We start from the raw sequence: 19,478 nt of genomic DNA, 5'->3' as shown, positions 1-19,478 counted from the left end.
TACTCAGTCATTGCGTCTTTGTGTCGCAGAGTCGCCATGTAAACTGCCCCTTGATCCTTAAAATACTGACTCCCAAGTTGCTCCTGAAGCTGCATCATCAGTGGAAGCATGTGAAGGTAACAAAGCGCTTTGAATACACTGAAGGTACAAAAGCGCTGTACAAGTGAAAGCCTAATTATTATAGTATTTCTGGAATAGCCAAAAGTTATAATTCTAAGGGTCTGAAAATCAGTAACTTGATTCATTGAGTGTTTACACTCGTGATCACAAATTTTGTTGTGTTAGACATGGCAGCTGTTGATAACTAATTTCCAGGTGATGTATCTAAAACTGATCTCAGATGTTCACCATCAAATATGACACTACTGTCACTAAGCTCTCTCAATGAACTCTCAATGATCATCCAGTGATCTCCACAGTCTCCTCAAACTTTTAAATCAGTCCTAAACAGTCCCTCAACCATTACTAAGGGAAGCGATCAATCAAACAATGCACAGCGTTCAACGTGTGCTCTGGGAACACTTTAATCTCATAAGTCTCCCACTAGTCTCTCAGCGGTGTTTGAGTGAACACAAAGAAGATTGGGCAAAGATCGCAACAATAAAATAAATTGTACTGAACAGACTGAACAATGACACGTTCTCAATCACAAGTTTTATTTACAAAAAAATCAATTAAAAAATTATAATCATAAGAAAACACTCATAATGCATTTGCTCATCCTACCAAGTCCTATTCAAAAGTTAGCAGTCTCTGACAAACACTTATCAGATCTCGTTTATTTAGTTTTGCATTGAAATGAAGAAATGCATTGACTTCATAAAGTGCAGCGCGCAGTAGATTGGTTATAGATACTTAATCAAACTTTGTGTTTTGAAGTGGAACGTGCAGAGGAACACATCTGATCACATCACAAGCGAAAGAGAATCGTCAAGATTTACACAAAAACTACTTTTTCGACGCTTTACGGAGATCAGTGAGAGATCAGGCCACTTTTTGATCACGCAATGGTCGCCTAACGATCTCAGTCTGTGCGAAGGGAGCCTGAGCATCAAATATTGACATATAATGAAATATGAAAGAAACAAACATTCCTGTAATGTTAATTTAAAACGATTATGTTTTTAAAACACATGGCTAGCTGTGTGCACCTTTATAACAACAGTAAGTAGGTAACTTGTCGAGAGAGAACAGAATCAATGCCAATTTTGTTCCAAACAAACATGCATAACTCCCATTACAAACAAGATAGTTAACAAGGCCGATATCCCTGGGTTACAATTATGATCACATTATCCTCCCATTCAAATCACTGTTTTAGAGACAAAACAGATTTGTTGCCTAATGGTTACGAAAAGTAAAAGTACCGTTACAGTACGTTTTCATATAATATCTAGAAATCAGTGAAAGACTAAAAAGACATGAGCCAGTGCATTCACTTTTATTTTAAAAAAGCCCAAAGTGTCTACAGAGCCTGAATATCAAAAAACAAGTTTTGACCAAAAGTGTGGAAGTAAAGAGCAGAAAGGGTTGCAGCAATAAACCAACTTAACACCAACATTTCCACTAGACACATGGCTGAAATGTCTTTGAGCAGGACCTGCCTGAACTACTTCCCGGGTGCTAAAGTTGTTCCTGCTCCTGTGTGTGTGCCACTGACAATGTGTATTTGGTGTGTACAAAGCCTTCTTCAGCACATCCCAAGGATTCTCAATGGGGTTAAGGTCTGGACTCTGTGGTGGCCAATCCATGTGTGAAAATGATGTGTCATGCTCCCTGAACCATTCCTTCAAAATTTGAGTCTGATGAATCCTGGCATTGTGCCTGTGCCATCATGGAAGAAAAAAAACGTTGATGGAATAACCTGAGCATTCAGTATATTCAGATGACCTCATTCTTTGAGCACAGACCAACTTCAGCAACCCCAGGTTATAACACTGCTCCCACAGGCTTGTACAGTAGTACCTAGTGACTACTAGGTTTGATGGGTGCATCATTTCATCTGCCTCTTTCCTTACCATGACGTGCCCATGCTTCTGGAACAGGGTAAATCTGGACACATCAGGCCCCGTGACCTTCTTCAATTGCTCCAGAGTCCATATTTTAAGTTCTCTGAAGCCTTATGAAGCAATGGAAGTCACAGCAGTCATACTCTGCCATCATTCATGCAAGATCTTTATGAAAGATAAATGCAACACTGGACGGAAATAAATGTTGTTACATTGCAAAAGCTTATTGAAACAATGCCACAGCGAATGCGTACCGTAATCAAAGCTTTTTCTCTCTCGTTTTTTTCTCTCCCTTATTCGTAATCAAAGGTAAAGGCAGTCCAACGAAATATGAGAGCGGATTACCTTTTTCTGGGCGGTGACTTTTTTGGGGGGCCGGGCAGTGTATGTATAGTTGTTAGATTACGCAGTTTATGCATGTGTTTAAGACAAATTTGATTTTTTTATCTATTTTCCCTTGTTAAGCATTTCTGGTAATATTGCTTGATTTCAATCAGCATTATTTGCGCTGATTTAAACCGTTTTATACCTGACATTTTAACAATCAAAGTAGATCATCACGAGAGTTATGAAAAATTAACCATAGTGTGGTAGATGTCCTTTTTTTAAGAAACTACCCCATTGCCTCCTCCCAGGCGACACTACTTGATGCTATTAATGTCAAAATGTTTGGTTTAATTAAAAGGTGACTCACATTGGTACAATCTTCTTAAAGTCAGGGATGGGTTCAGGCTTCTTGCGCGACATGAACCAGTAGATGACAAGGCCAACGATCAAAGAGAAGAGGAAGAGGTCAAGGTTGCTGAAAAGAGGCTCATCTTCATTAGCCATGGGCTCTGTGTTGGTAGTGCTGTCAGGGTCCATGTCTGCAATCCTGTACACAAAGAAAAAAAAGTTCTTCTGAATAAGCCTTCAAATGACAAAATCCTTATTCCAATAGACTAATATCTAAGAGTTAGTCATTTCAATATTGATCTTAGAACGATCTTGAGTTTTGTGTTCTGTTCTAATGTACTAGTGTATACAGTGTATGTTTTTTGGATATGTCACGTATTTAGATGAATCCTTAAAACAAGTATTAACTCTAAATCAAAGTTATTATTGTTGTTTTAACTTCAAGCTTTGACAATTCCTAAATTTATACTGAATAGATTTGGTGAGTTGGGGGATAGGAGCTGCTTTTCATGTAAGAAATGGTAGAATTGAATGAGGTATAGTGGCAGAGAACCAGTTAAACTGCACTTGGAAATATGATGACTAACAGATGTGGCCAATGCATTTACTTTCTCTCTATACAATGGCTGCTTTTGTGCAGGCATCATTGGACAATTGGCTGGAAAGTAAAAGGAATCTCTCGTCCAACTTGAAGACTAGCATCTCTCCCTCTTTTTTTTTTTTTTTTTTTTAAAACACTCAGTGCAAAAGGACTTTGTACTGTGAGCTCATGTTTCAAGTCTGAGTGAACATATGCAAATGAGGTTTCTGAGGATTCTGGAAGTTGTTTTCCAGCTTTATACACGCTTGCACATCACAAGAAAGCCTTGCACACTGGAAGGATCAAAGGTTCACTTCAACAGTGTTTTCAACCTTTCATGTATTCATACTTTAAATCAGGGGTGCCCAAGTCCGGTCCTCGAGAGCCCCTATCCAGCTTGTTTTCCATGTCTCCCTCCTCCAACACACCTGAATCAAATAATGAGGATCGTTGTCAGGCTCCTGCAAAGCTGGCTGATGAGTTGATCCGTTGATTCAGGTGTGTTAAAGGAGGGAGACATGGAAAACACGCTGGATAGGGGCTCTCGAGGACCGGACTTGGGTACCCCTGCTTTAAATGATTATCCTTTTCAGGGTTACATGTGAGCTACGGCCAATCCCTCCAAAGCAGACAATGCAGATAAATGACCATTCACATCTAAAATGGTCTCGGGATAGTAGTTTCATATATTCCACCAGGAATATATGTGTTACTTAAAACACTTGTCTTAAAATTCAACTTTCCCTGTCTAAATGAATTTAAATGCCATTAATACATTCAAGACGTGCATGCCCTGTGGTATTACACAGATATGGATATATAGAGAAGTTCTCCAATAATATTAGTCGCTTTTCAAAGGGAAAAAAAACTATTTGCTTTTGAGTCTTGCTATATTTTCTGTCTAGACATGTTGCTTCACCGATTAAGCAATGCGTTAACATGACACCATTTGTTAGCCAGTAATTTGTTGGCATTTAAGCGCAAGCCAAGACTTTTTGATCATGAGCAACAGATTGGTAAGAACCTTACTTAACAATTTGAAAAACAAGCAACATCTGTATTTCACTTTTTGGGTCCGTAATAGTCGAGGAAAAAACATTTGGAAATGAAGGCCAATATTTCCTTTTTAGTTTTAGCCAATCAAATACAAGTATTTCAGATAGTTTGTCATTGCGCCAGACATCAGATATACCCACAATTACTTCGTGCTATTGCAATGGCAATGATGTTTACTCATGTAAATACATGGATTTTGCTCGAAAAAACGATATAAAGAAAAGGAGACTTGGGTTTTTTTCCTACTCAAGTTGCTGTAAGTTGGTCCATGTCATCGTATTTTGGTCCAGTGTGGCATAGCACGACTGTTCTGTTTAGTTTCAAACACGGATTTTACTCGAAGAAAAAAAAAAAATAACAGGAGTGCCATAAAGAAACTTTAATAATTAAAATTTATAAAATAAATATTTTTAAACCCAGGACTTGCACTGATGCCATTATTCATTCAGTTTTACCGTTTTCACTTTATTGTACATTGTATATTATCGTTTTTGTTTTTAAACTGCTCTTTACCCATTCTGTACTTCCTATTTTATTATGTTGTGTATGGGTATACTTAAAATTCAATTAAGGTTTGGATTTCTATTGGTTTATTTATTAGATTTTTTTCCAATATCATACAGTCCTTACATTGCGACTTTTTGGGGGTTTGCGTTACATATTGCAATATTAAAATTAGACCAATTTTCACCATATGACTTGAATAGCTCCGTTTTGGGAAGACTGGTTAACTCACCATGTTTTTGTTTTTTAGTGCAGGTGTGTCAAAGTCCGGTCCTTGAGAGCCCCTATCCAGCTTATTTTCCATGTCTCCCTCCTTTAACACACGTGAATCAAATGATCAGTAAGCTCTGCAGGAGCCTGATAACGATCGTCGATCATGATTATTTTATTCAGGTGTGGTGGAGGAGGCAGACATGGAAAACTAGCTGGATAGGGGCTTTCAAGGACCGGACTTGGGTACCCCTGTATTCGTGTTTTGCATTCAGTATTTCATTAGTTTTCCTGAGTTTCCCCCTTGTTTTTCTCATTTATCCTTGTATTCTTATTTTTTTCTTCTTTATTTTATATTCTCTAACAATTTATCATGTTCCTCTTTATAAAAATGTTATCTTAGTTTCTGTAATTCTTTGTTACATTATAGATTTAAGATGCTACAATTTACTTTAATTGTATTCATTTATTATTAATTTAATAGCTGATAGTGCAAAAAAATGCAAAATCATTATACAGTGGGGAGAACAAGTATTTGATACACTGCCAATGGGTATCAAATACTTGCTCTCCCCACTGTATATGATACTGTTTAATCTAATAATTGGATCTAAACTAAGCCTGAACGATATATCGTTTAAACATCGCCATCGCGATGTGCGTGTGCGCAATAGTCCCATCGCAAGCTCGTGCGATAGTTTTTCTTTTTTTTTGATCCAGATACGCCTCACTTTCTGGTCCGTGCACAGCCTCCTACCCTCCCTCTCCCAGCCTTTTTGATCCTCTTAGTCACTGCGGCACAACGATGGCTTTGATCTGGCCAAAGAAGCAGACTTCACACGGGCATCTGTCAATCATCGTTTAACTTGTTAAACAGCTGCAAGGAAGCCGCGCTGGAATGAATGTGTGTACTGTGGGGACGTTGGAGACATTTAAATGCCAGAAGTGATCATGAGGAGTTTGAAATTTCTACATGTCACTTCAACGGTCACAGCTAAAGTAGATGAACAGAAGCATTTAATAAAGCCAAGCATTTATCTGCTACAGTAATTTATTCTTGTTCAAAAATGATTTGGTTGGACAGTTATGTTTAAAACTTATCATAATTATGACATTTGAAGTGCTTAAAAACCATTTATTTATATACATTTTTTAAATCACTGGGGGGGAAAGTGAGAAAAAAACATGTCTTATATGTATCTCTTTCCAATGCTAAATCTGAATAAATACATTGGGCACAAAAACACACACAAAAAAAAAATGGGGGAGGTGCGCTACTTCGCGGTTTTTCACTTATCGCGGCGGGTTCTGGTCCCCATTAACCGCGAAAAACAAGGGATGACTGTACACTGTGGTGATGGTGAGTCATCTAAAGTCTTTCCAAACAGCTATTTAAGTCATCTTGTGAAAATTTCTTGAAAAATATATATACACATTTTTTAAAATATCGCAATATAATATCGCAATATATCGTAAACCCCCAAAAAATCGCAGCAATAGTTTTTTCCAATATCGTTCAGGCCTAATCTAAACCCACTGCAAAGGGAGCCATGACTCTGAATGAAAACATTGGTGACTTAGGAACAGTTTGACGCAGACAATGGCGTGTCCACAGTCAAATCTGCAGTTATCAGTGTCCATATGACGGCACTACAAACACAGAATTCGCACATCTTCACTTTGCTAGGAGTTTTTAAAAACTCTGGTTTTCAATGCCCAAATAATGCGTGTGCGTGTGGATGACAGGCCAAACTGTAGGAAAAGTTCTTCTCTTGCGAAATACCCCGCTACGCGTAGACATGGCCTCAATATAAGTTTGACTAACAATTTATCCCCACATGTATTTCTTCGTTTATTTTCCCCGATTGAAACGGTGATTATTCTCCCAATGAAGATGCTAAAATCCAATGATCGCCTCGGTCAGCGCGCTCTGACTTTCCAACAAATAAATTGAGAAACACCCATCGCTCTAACTATATGAGTTAAGAACTTCATCTGCCATTTTATTTTGCTCCGCAGCCCAAGACCTAAAAAGCCCACAGCCTTCTCTGGCATTCGGACACATTCTACAGCACAAAGGAGCATGGGTAAAACGGCACATTCGTCACAAATTGAAACAACGGTGTCACATTAATAAACTCATTTTCTGTATTTAAACATCATTTTCTCTTGTAGTCTAGGAAATTCATGATTTGCATATTTAGATTTTTTTGAGCATCTGTCTTTCACATTAAGGTCATTTATACTAGGTGTTGTCTTGCATTTTAAGCTGAGCATACTTTGTGAAGGCAAAGCTATGTGATTTTCTTGGTTTAAGGTGCCTACGACAAAAAAAAAAAAAAAAGTCTTAAACAGCATTATTTTGTGAACTAGAATCATTTTGAGACGAGTCCACTATATACAACAATTTGGCATAGCGCAGATGACGGGAAATTAGTCTTTTAATCTGCCGTTTAGCCACGCCTAGCATTATAGGGCTCTTGCGTCCCCAACAGGTGGATGACATCGGCAGGGTCATGGTTTCATCCGATTTAGAATTCAGCCCATTGAGGGGGAATTAGAGGTGCACGATAATTATCGGTCCGATAATAGGAATTATGACATCATCCCAATAAATCCGATAACATATTATCGGCCCTATTAATATTATTTTTGGCACGGTGTCGGATTGGGATTTGTGCGTTTGTTTCCACTCCTGTTTGTCCAGTATGCAAAGTTTTGTTACTGTCTTTGTTTTGTTCATTATAATAATGTTCATGTCATCATGAAAATTCTGGTTCGGTCAAAGGCAAATCTAAGCTGAATCAACCACTAGTATTTTTGACCTACAGGTGTTCAAAAACTCAGCTAAATATACATTGAAAAATTATATATACAGTGGGGAGAACAAGTATTTGATACACTGCCAATGGGTTTTCCCATTGACTGTGTATCAAATACTTGTTCTCCCCACTGTATATATTATCGGTTATCATATTGGTATCAGCCTTGAGGAGCAGGAAGTTATCGATATCGGTATCGGTTTCAAAAAATGGATATCGTTCACCCCTAGGGGGAATTATTAAGGACGAGGAAAATGCAACAAAGAGCTGCAAAATGTCATTGTTTCAGTCTCTCTACTCCAATATTTTTACAGGATATTCTTTTTATCGAAGTATTTTTCCCAAATTGCTAAATAAATGGTATGGTCGTGACATATAACAGTCTTATGCTAAATGGAATATGAAATATTGAAAATGCACTTCCACTTCCACACAAAGTCCACTTCTTGCAACTCCCAAACTATATTTTATGCCACCAGAGTTGATCGGCTTTTGTCATTTCCTTGCCCCGGCTTTGGAGAGCGTAAACAAACCAGGAGGCGTGACAGCTAGCCAACATGCTAACCCGAACGGAGTAATGTTTCAAAGTCTTTTTCTCTACTTTCGAAGCCAAAAATCACACAAAACTACCCAGGATCATGTCACACGGCGGCGGGGTTGTCAATTGTCTTCGCCGATCATCAACCTGCCCGGTACTCGTTCCCCTGCTGCGGGCAGGAGAACCAGTTTGCCAGGGGAAGCAACTGGACAAACCGGCCAACGTCGGAGGAGCACGTAACTGCCACATGGTCAACACGAATATGGCGTAAAATAATGCTTTACTACACAGCGAAGACGTAAACAGTGAGAGAGCGGCGTACAGTTGTTGTGCAGCTAACATCACAGGATGTGTCTGAGGAGAACTTTTCTACATGCTCATCCATGCTCAAACATAAGTAAATAGTCCTTTATTTTAGGAAAGTTTGTAGTGTTTACTTTGTAATCGCTGTATTCGCGGCCATTTTTAACACAAACCTGCAATTTCTGATGGGGTTGAAAATTTGACAGAACACCGTGAACACGAAGAGGGGAAGAAGCAGAGTATAGCGCTCTCCGGGCGGGCATGTGAAGGACTGAGGGGGGTGTGCGACAAGCCGCCGGTCGTCGGCAGAGTGGCATTCTCGGGAGACAATCAGCCACAAAATACAAGCCACCTCCGTATTAAAACGTGTGCCATGATCCCAGTATTTGACATAATACAATATACGATGTTTATTCACTTCCTTGTATGTCCAATGGCCCCACAATAGTAGGGCTTGTTTTGGCCAATATCCGCATGAATGGGAACCTTTTGAAACCCAAAAACGCTCACATGCCTCTCCCTGGTGCAGCAACAATTTTCTGCAGCACATTTGGCTGGCGTGATGCGAAAAATAAACGAATTAATGTGCAAAATCAGCTGAATCCGCAGTCCATCTGCATGCTATAAAGCAATGCTGTATTGTGAGATGCTGACCCAGGTGACGTCACATTCGCATTCATCCTAAACCCGAGACTGGAGCCGGAAGTTACTCATTTTCATGGCGCGGGATTCAAAAATTGAATATATAAAACGATTGCTTCCACACACATCCAAGCGGTCCATTTAATTCAGGAGCATAAAACACCGCGTGAAATATGGAATAAACATGCTTTTTTGTGTCATATGCACTTTTGCGTATGATACCAAAAAGAATGTTTATTTCAACTTGAAGCAGCATTAACAGCTTTAATCTTCTTTTTAAAGAATTTTTCATTATTGGCCAAATTGTTGCTTGTTGTGAAAATAGTTGAGTTCATTGCCACCCGATGGTGACTGCTTGGCTTAAAAAAGTTGTTATTCGGGTCACTCATTTTTTGTAAAAGTAATCCAACGTACATGTTTTTGGAATGTAGGGTGAAGCCAGAGTATTTTTGAGTAAATCCTTCCGGATAACACTCAAACTCTCACTGGAAGGCGGGAGCTGAGATTTGAACCGCATACATTTGAGAGTCGCTTTTCCCCTGATCCAAGGTCAGGCAGTATAAACAAAGATAATTGGTAAATACATTGGTGCAAGACAAATAAAAGAATTCACACACCCAAAAGGTGGACCTCAGACGCATGCAGATAACACATTTATATCTTAGGTAAGTATTAAAAAAAAAAAAAAAAAAAAGTCGATGGAACCGTATTTGAGCATGTACTATTCCTGCTGTGCACGCCTTGGGCTCGTTGAGGTAGTGTGGTGCATGCAAGCAGATACACACGAAGAATAAAATATGAGAAAAGCACCAATCCATTTTGTGCTTTCTACATATTCACTCACCATTGCGCGCGCAAGGGCATATTCCGCATTCATGTAATGTCGTAATGATGGTGAATACCACTTGTCAAGTCGAAAACTGCACTTGAACGCCCCCTTTCTACTGAAAATCTGGAATTTTATTATGATACCAGAGTTCCCTAAATGGGACAACCGTTTACTTTTCAAAATGGCGGAATGCGAACAAGAAATTGTGAATGCTAAGAAACTATACATTTTTAAAAGAAGATTTATCGTCAATTTGCACATGTACACATTTGAAAAAAAAACATTTTTTTAACCATTTGGTTGCTAAAACGTTCAAACAAATACTTACCATTTGTATTTTGATGCAATATCTTGTTTTTGTAGTAGATCAATTAATAGGTCTAAAACCGTTTTGCCCACACAACAAACCAAAATGAAATCCGTGTCTGCCATCTTTTTATTGCTACGACAACAAAAGCACATGAACCAGACACACTCGTAATTAAAGTGATCCTCTACCTTAAATACATGTAGGCTCTAATACACCACAATTGTTCTCGTGTACTAAAATATGTTTTTAGAAACACATAAAATGTTGAATCAATGGCAATATTTTATCATATTTAGTACATATTTTGACCGATAGTTGGCGCCATGTTTTGCGGGATCGCAGTGATGACGTAAATGGGATGTTTCCAAATGTGTAGCGTGTACGACAATTGCGTATTGCTGCCTAAACTCGCAAAGTGAAATGCCACAATATGCTGCTTTTGGATGCAATTTCCAGTCAAGCTTCTCCCCTTTTTGACCGATAGTTGGCGCCATGTTTTGCGGGATCGCAGTGATGACGTAAATGGGATGTTTCCAAATGTGTAGCGTGTACGACAATTGCGTATTGCTGCCTAAACTCGCAAAGTGAAATGCCACAATATGCTGCTTTTGGATGCAATTTCCAGTCAAGCTTCTCCCCTTTTTGGTCTCTGTATGCACATATCCTACCTACCACGCGTTACAACTGGTGCCCGAACATTTTTCCTGGATCCTCAGTCAAGTAAGGGATCAGTCTAATTTCTGGATCTGACGGTCCCACCGCGGCTGCAATATTGGTTTCGGATCGGTCTAGTTTCTTTACTTGTCCGTCCCACAGCTCGGTCTAATTCCTGGGTCTTCGAGTGAGTGAAAAAATGCGGATTTGGATTACTATTGCCATCTTTTTTGTTGAGTATTCTTCGTGGCAGTTTTCCCCAAATCATACCAAGTAATTAAAGCACTATGGCACGCTACAGTGACGACAGTGACTCTGACATGGACCTTACTTTTATGTTGGAATTCGTCTGGGAATGCGTGTGTGCGTACCGCTGAGCTCCCGAGTGACAAGTGGTCAAGGTGAAAATATTATTTTTTGTGTGTGAATAAATGTGCATAAGTGGAAGCTTCTCCCCTTTTTGGAACTTTTATACACGTATCCTACCTACCACGCGTTGTACAATGTACAAGACATGACACACTCGATTCCAGGATTTGTTCCCGTCAAACTGTTGGCTTGTACTGTATGTAAAGCATACGACAGCTCTGGACACTAACAATCTACATAATTGTACTAGGATACGTTTGAAAACGCAATATCTTACCTTGAAGATCTGCCAACAAAAACCGGACTTCTCAACAGCATACACTCTCTCGGTCCGTTATCATTGAGACACACTTGCATCATCAGTTTTGCCCAATTCTTCTCTTATAATGTACTGTATTTCCTGTTCTCATTTTGCCTTTGCTGCTCGTCTTGTGAACAACCGACAGTGCTGTCCTGCTCTTCACTTTTCCGATCTAGTTCAAATTGGAAGGGCAGAACCGACGACATGTTGGGGTAGCTAAGAGTGACACGCTGGAAGTTCGGCCCGGTGACGTCACGCACTGCGATGTAAAAAGAATGGCGACCTATCACTTAAAATAATTTTACAAATTTTATTAAAACGAAAACATTAAGAGGGGTTTTAATATCAAATTATTATAACTCATGCTAATATTTATCTTTTAAGAATTACTTGTCTTAAAGATCGAGGATCATTTTAACAACTAGCAAGTGGTAAGGATCATCTTTCCTGGAGCACGTGAGTCCAGCATTAATGCAAATACTTGCCCACTGACACACCTACTTGGAAACAGCCAATCAAAGTGAAAAGTTTAAAATTAAACATTATTCAACTTCAATAATGTTAGCCACGTACTGTAAGAATGAAAATTCAACTGTTTGCAGAGGCAAGCATAAAGGTAGTGATGGGACGAAATGGGCCGAGGTTCCGAAGCTTGTGTCGAGTAATGGGAGGGGTGTTTCCACGAGGCTTGTAGCGAGGCGCGCGTCATTTCGGCAGAACCCGGAAATGATGGCGTGAGAAGCCTCGCCGGCCGGCTGAAGCTGATGTATGCTTCGGAAGTGATCCGACGTTCGGCGCGCATTGCAAACACAGTAGGCTACAGACTACGGTATAAATTGGTTGCAAAACGCAATGGCGATCGCCTGTTATCTCACATTTTGTGCATTTCGGGCTCCTGTACTTGTTACATGATCTGTGCGCAACAGTGCAACCAGTGCAATCTTTTTTCGAGCCTTGTCCTTTGCTTGCGATGGAAATTGCGCAAAAAAAAAAGCGATCCTCCCCTGTATGGGAACATTTTCATTTGATTGCTTTCAATAAGGTAAGGGAGAAGAACTACATTAATATAAATGTGAGTGTGTGTACCTATCTGAACCAAACATCAACAGAATGAACAATCCATTAGTGTACTGGGAGGCACAAAAGAATACCTACCCAAATTTATAAAAACTGACACTCACATTTATCAGCACCCCAGCTTCATCTGTGCCTTGTGAAAGAAGAATATTTTCTAAAGCTGGTGAAATATTGTCCAAAAAAAAGAAACCGTTTAAAGCCAGCCACTGTGGGAAAGCTATTATTTCTCAACAAAAATGAATAACAAATTATCCTTAGTACTTGTTTTGTTATATTTGTTTTGTTATTTTGTTCACATACTAAATTACTAACATAAGCACATTCATATCTTTCTCATAATCAAATAACCATTGAATTCTTAACAATGTTGACCTCTTGGGCTTGTAGACCACTTGATGGCGCCATAGAGTAAATGAAGCACAATGAAGCTTTGCTACATGTGCAAACCAATTGGCTGCAAAGCTTCATTGCTTCATAAGGCTTCATTTGGCCATCACTACATAAAGGACTGACTAAAACAGCTTGAAAAAGGACACGGGGCATTTTTAAAATTACCGTAATTATCTTGCAAAACTGATCAAATAACGTTAAGTGTCACAAAAAATAATTTTAAATTATGTGAATGTAATTTTAATTTATTTAACACCGCAGAATAAGCCTAAAATACCACAGGTTATAATTTACAGTGAAAAATATTCTGGATTTGCCATTGCAGGTGTGTGCATCAGCAAGCTCCATTTATTTTGATACTGCTGTTTTCTCAACAGATGTTGCATGACATAACAAGTAAACCTACATTTATGTGCAGTACAAGGTCTCCCCCAAGTGCTCTTTTCTCTTATCAACTTGTTCAAACAAAGGTTTTGTCAACTTGTGGTGAATGTATTCAAATCATGAAGTCTGTTTTGGCACAAAGTGACCGACCACAAAACCACAGCTATATAATACTATGGCTTAATTTGTTAGTTTAAGAATGATGGTTTGGGTATAAATTCTCATTTCTTGCTGTATTTTTTTGGTAAATGAGTAATCTGATGTGTTTTAGAACCCTTCAGGATTGGAGATTGCAATTGAAGTTTGGCTTCAAAAATCAAGCAATTTTACATTGACCGCAACGTAAAAATGTTCGATTTTAAAATTAAAATAAATCCGCCTGGTTCAAACTTTGAATTTTGTCTGCACGGCGACATAATTACTTTACGACAATGTATGCAAAGTGAATGGTTTTCTCACCACAACCATTTGAGTCACAATTTTGCGTTTTTTAAAAAAAATAATAATAATGAAAGAGCTGGCCTAAGTTTAAATGCTTTTCGTAGTGCTGACCAAATATTTAACATCCGGTGTAGTCATATGCAAAGCTCAGTTCTAAAAACGTTACCTTGGCAAATATGGCTCCCTGTTCAGTGACTGCCCTAACAGAGGGTTCTTGGATTTCTTTAATCCGGTAAGTGAGGCTTGATTTGGTTTATTGTTATGTTGGTCAATGCAGCAAATGCCACTGAAGCGAATAGTTTCGAAACTTTCATCTAAATTCTGCTTGTCGTATTTATAGCAGTGTTAGATTGCAAAACACTATCCTTGTGTGTCTTCAAATCATAAGGCTTTGTATACAACATAACATGCAAGGACTTCATTAAAATAATAAATAAATAAATAAATAACTTGTTCACGCCTGTCCACAATCATTCGTTTTTAGCAAGCAGCTGGTTGTTGATTGCCTCCATACTGAAACTGATCTTTAGAAACAAATTAGTTCAACCTTTTAAATGTAGGTGATACAGATTTGTTATGTTATCAGACCAACACACGAATGTTCAAAAACATTGGGTGGAAGGAGTCGTCATCCATGACATTGGTCCAAGAAACTTTTTTTTTCCCCAACACCGGCCAAAAACATAATAAAGATGAGCATACAGATGTTTGTCGTACCACCCAAATACCTCATATATATCACGAGTACGGACAGAAAACACTGCGCTGCCCTGAACAGTGATAAGTAGGGAGCAAATGAAGGCCAGTTAATGCTATGGTTTAGGGCTGCAGCTAACGATTATTTTAGTAATCAATTCATCGATGAACTAGTTCGTTAGAATAATCGCGTAATCGGATAAGAAACATAAAAAATTAAAATACTCGAGCTGAGCCGCAAATATTATAAATAAATAAATAAATAGGGATCTAAGTAGGGCTGCAGCTATCGATTACTTTAGTAGTCGATTAATCGATGAACTATCCATCCATCCATTATCTTCCGCTTGTTCCGGGGTCGGTGCGCGGGGGCAGCAGCTTTAACAGGGAAGCCCAGACTTCCCTCTCCCCAGCCACTTCAAAAAGCTCCTCCGGCGGGATCCCAAGGCGTGCCCAGGCCAGCCGAGAGACATAGTCTCTCCAGCGTGTCCTGGGTCGTCCCCGGGGCCTCCCGCCGGTGGGACATGCCCGGAACACCGCTCCAGGGAGGCGTCCGGGAGGCATCCGAACCAGATGCCCGAGCCACCTCAGCTGGCTCCTCTCTACGCGGAGGAGTAGCAGCTCGACGCAGAGTCCCTCCCGGATGACCAAGCTTCTCACCCTATCTCTAAGGGAGAGCCCGGACACCCTGCGGAGGTAACTCATTTCGGCCGCTTGTATATTGTTCTTTCGGTCACGACCCAAAGCTCGTGACCATAGGTGAGGGTAGGAATGTAGATCGACTGGTAAATCGAGAGCTTCGCCTTTCGGCTCAGCTCCTTCCTCGCCACTACGGACCGGTGCAGAGTCCGCATCACTGCAGATGCTGCGCCGATTCGCCTGTCGATCTCCCGTTCCCTCCTACCGTCACTCGTGAACAAGACCCCAAGATACTTGAACTCCTCCACTTGGGGCAGGATCTCATCCCCGACCCGGAGAGGGCACTCCACCCTTTTCAGACTGAGGACCATGGTCTCGGATTTGGAGGTGCTGATCTTCATCCCAACCGCTTCACACTCAGCTGCAAACCACTCCAGTGAGAGTTGGAGGTCACGCCTTGATGAAGCCAACAGCACTAAATCATCTGCAAAAAGCAGAGATTCAATGCTGAGGTCACCAAACCGAACCCCCTCAACGCTTCGGCTGCGCCTAGAAATTCTGTCCATAAAAATTATGAACAAAATTGGTGACAAAGGGCAGCCTTGGCGGAGTCCAACCCTCACTGGGAACGAAGTCGACTTACTGCGGGCAATGCGGACCAAACTCTGACACCGGTCGTACAGGGACCGAACAGCCCTTACCAAGGGGCTCGGCACCCCGTACTCCCGGAGCACCCCCCCCCCACAGGACTCCCCGAGGCACACGGTCGAACGCCTTCTCCAGATCCACAAAACACATGTAGACTGATCGGGCGAACTCCCATGCACCCTCGAGGACCCTGCCGAGGGTGTAGAGCTGGTCCACTGTTCCACGGCCGGGACGAAAACCACACTGCTCCTCCTGAATCCGAGATTCGACTTCTCGGCGGACTCTCCTCTCCAGCACCCCTGAATAGACTTTACCAGGTAGGCTGAGGAGTGTGATCCCTCTATAATTGGAAAACACCCTCCGGTCCCCCTTCTTAAAAAGGGGGACCACCACCCCGGTCTGCCAATCCAGAGGCACTGTCCCCGATGTCCACGCGATGTTGTAGAGACGTGTCAGCCACGACACCCCTACAACATCCAGAGCCTTTAGGAACTCCGGGCGGATCTCATCTACCCCCGGAGCCTTGCCACCGAGGAGCTTTCCAACCGCCTCAGTGACTTCAACCCCAGAGATCGAAGAGCCCACCTCGGAGTCCCCAGACTCTGCTTCCTCAAAGGAAGGCGTGTCGGTGGAATTGAGGAGGGCCTCGAAGTATTCTCCCCACCGGCTCACGACGTCCCGAGTCGAGGTCAGCAGCACACCATCTTCACTATACACAGTGTTAATGGTGCACTGCTTTCCTCTCCTCAGGCGCCGGATGGTGGACTAGAATTTCCTCAAAGCCGTCCGGAAGTCGTTTTCCATGGCCTCGCCAAACTCCCATGTCCGGGTTTTTGCCTCGGCGACCGCCGAAGCTGCAGTCCGCTTGGCCAGCCGGTACCTGTCAGCTGCCTCCGGAGTCCCACAGGCCAAAAAGGCCCGATAGGCCTCCTTCTTCAGCTTGACGGCATCCCTTATCGATGAACTAGTTAGTTCGAATAATGGAGTAATCGGATAAGGAACATGAAAAATTAAAATACCTGAGGTGAGCCTCAAACGGTATACAAAAGTAGACAAATAAGGATCGATGTACAACAAAAGAACAATCTTACATAGCAAAAGTCTGCTAGCTTGAATGCTATAAACCTTTTTTTTAAACAATGTTCTTAACAAATGGTTCAGACACGTATTCCCACAAAAAGACTGCTAAATATACCTATAAACTAAATGACGAAAGCATTAAAAGAACATTAGCCCAAACAAAAACTTATGTTGCTTATGAGGCTTATGTTGGTCCGAACATGGATTCAGCCATGTGAAATGAGGCAGACTAGAGGGCTGTGTATGCACCCAAATCAATAAAACTAAATGCAAACACTTTCAAAATAACCCATTACAATCCCACTTTAATTAAACGAATACTTGAAGCAGCAAAATTTCATTCGAATCCTTTTTTCTAATCGAATACTCGAGTTAATCGATTAATCGTTGCAGCACTGCTATGGTTGAAGCCATCAGAGGTTTGTCCAGTTTTTTATTTTTACAGTCTATACGCATGGCATTAAGTCATATTTCATTATGGCTCATAACCTGAATCAACATTTTTTTTGACTGATGCTGAATTGCTCAAACCAAAAACATTTGAATTAGAGTTAAATTCATTCATTTTTTTGATTTCCTTATCTTAAGGCCCGCGGTCTCACAGAAAATGAACCTGCTTCCAAAGTTGGGTCCCAATGTTCCACCCTCACTAACAAACTGATGTTCAAAGTACAGTCCAAACATTTGTGTAAAGTTAAAAAAAAAAAAAAAAGAAAACCTTGCATATGCTATGCAGTATAGCACTCACACTTTATCGGTTAAGATCTGGGATGTATGAATCTCTTTAAAGATAGATTAAAAGATCCATACGACAACCATCAGCCTTGGATTTATATGACAGCTGTCAGCCTTGGATTGGAAGGATACAGAAAGTAATGCTCTCTTTAAATACTACGTTTCAGGTTGATAATCTTTTTTTAGAAGAAAATGTGAATAAGAAGTGAATTAGATTCTACTGGAAAAAATGTTAACGCAAAAAAAAAAAAAAAAAACGCATAGGACTTAAATGGTAAATGGTGTTATACTTCTTAAATGGTTATTGATTGATCAGTACAGCCTTGAATCTGAACAGGGTGTATTTAGACACATTAATCGTAAAAGTGCCATTTAACAAATTTCTCTTTGTAAAAACGGCTAGTAAATGGCATTCAAATTAATCATGTAAAATAACGCTCCATAACTGAGTATTTGTTCTCTGGGCAACAAGGACAAAGAACTACTCTATTAAAAGGTACAAAAGTTTTCTTGCATACAGTGACTTAAAGCACGTCATTTACTTATTAGGTGCCAATAACTGTGCTAGACCTCTTAAACGTTTTGACTGAAAGGGTCTGTCCAAACAGATCGGAAGTCTAGCGCTGGCATGGAAAGATGAACAATTCACAGCCAGTACGCCCAGATTAGATGAATTGGCCGTCTATCGTTATAAATAGCAGTCAATTAGTAAATTGTGACTGATAATGATATGATTTGACTTATGTCCTAAATAAGTCACATTGGCCCAACCTTAAATACTAATCACTACCAGTTAGTTATACATCTATGGTGTTACAGATTAATGCGTAAAACCAGCTCACAAGGTTCGATCCACCAACATGTGATACTTCGGTTTGTTGCTAATTTAAGTCCAATAAAAGACGCTTTAAGAGTCAATTGCCCTCAATGGAACGACGGATTGGACATACGCGGAATTTATTCACACAAATGATCTTTTCTAAAAAAGAGCAATCAGCATTTCACTGTTATTCTCAACTTCTTCGCTTTACTATTGAATAATGACATAAACAATGCAATTACGACAAATCGTCAACAGGACTATTCCTGTTATAACCATTTTGAGCTTTCGCTATACTATGATTCCCGAAAAGACAAATAATCGATTAGACGAATCAAATGACTGTTAGCCAAAACTTAGCCTAAAGTGTATGGAATTGTGCACAAAAGGTACCGAAAAACCTTACTTTAGCCTCACATTGCGTAACTAGACATTACATTTTCAGCTACTTTAGGTCTAAAACGGAATATTCATTCTGTTTTAAGATTTATATCGAGGGCGTCCTCCGTAAATGTATCGCCATTTACCTGCCATTTACTGAAGATAAAGATAATTCGATAAATGTGAGAGTATTGTCACGCTTACCTCTTTGCCTCACAAACTCACGTTCGCAGTGCTCACAATGCGGAAGGAAACTTTACGCCATGTAGGACCATACCATCTCCGTCAAGAAAACGGGGGGGACCACGTTTGGTCGTCAAAATCAATTCCATAAAATGCGGTGTTTCACTTCTCTTTTTTGACCTAAATTATATCCTTAAAGCGT

At 40.3% G+C, this 19,478-nt stretch overlaps 1 protein-coding gene across 1 annotated transcript in view; it reads right to left on the bottom strand.

Annotated features, from left to right (window-relative positions):
- porb (P450 (cytochrome) oxidoreductase b) overlaps positions 1 to 19,393 on the bottom strand; it is a 53,552-nt gene extending 34,159 nt beyond the window's left edge. The window contains exons 1-2 of the mRNA XM_057838958.1: positions 19,298 to 19,393; positions 2,704 to 2,883 (exon numbers count right to left, since the gene is read on the bottom strand). Coding sequence (XP_057694941.1) covers positions 2,704 to 2,873 — 170 coding nt within the window. The 5' untranslated portion in view covers positions 2,874 to 2,883; positions 19,298 to 19,393. The remainder of the gene's footprint in view (positions 1 to 2,703; positions 2,884 to 19,297) is intronic.
- Positions 19,394 to 19,478: the final 85 nt, after the last annotated feature.

This window comes from Corythoichthys intestinalis, chromosome 6, assembly GCF_030265065.1.
Source record: "Corythoichthys intestinalis isolate RoL2023-P3 chromosome 6, ASM3026506v1, whole genome shotgun sequence".
Taxonomy (NCBI): domain Eukaryota; kingdom Metazoa; phylum Chordata; class Actinopteri; order Syngnathiformes; family Syngnathidae; genus Corythoichthys; species Corythoichthys intestinalis.
Note: the sequence above shows the minus strand (reverse complement) of the source record. Positions and strands in the feature narration are given on the sequence as shown.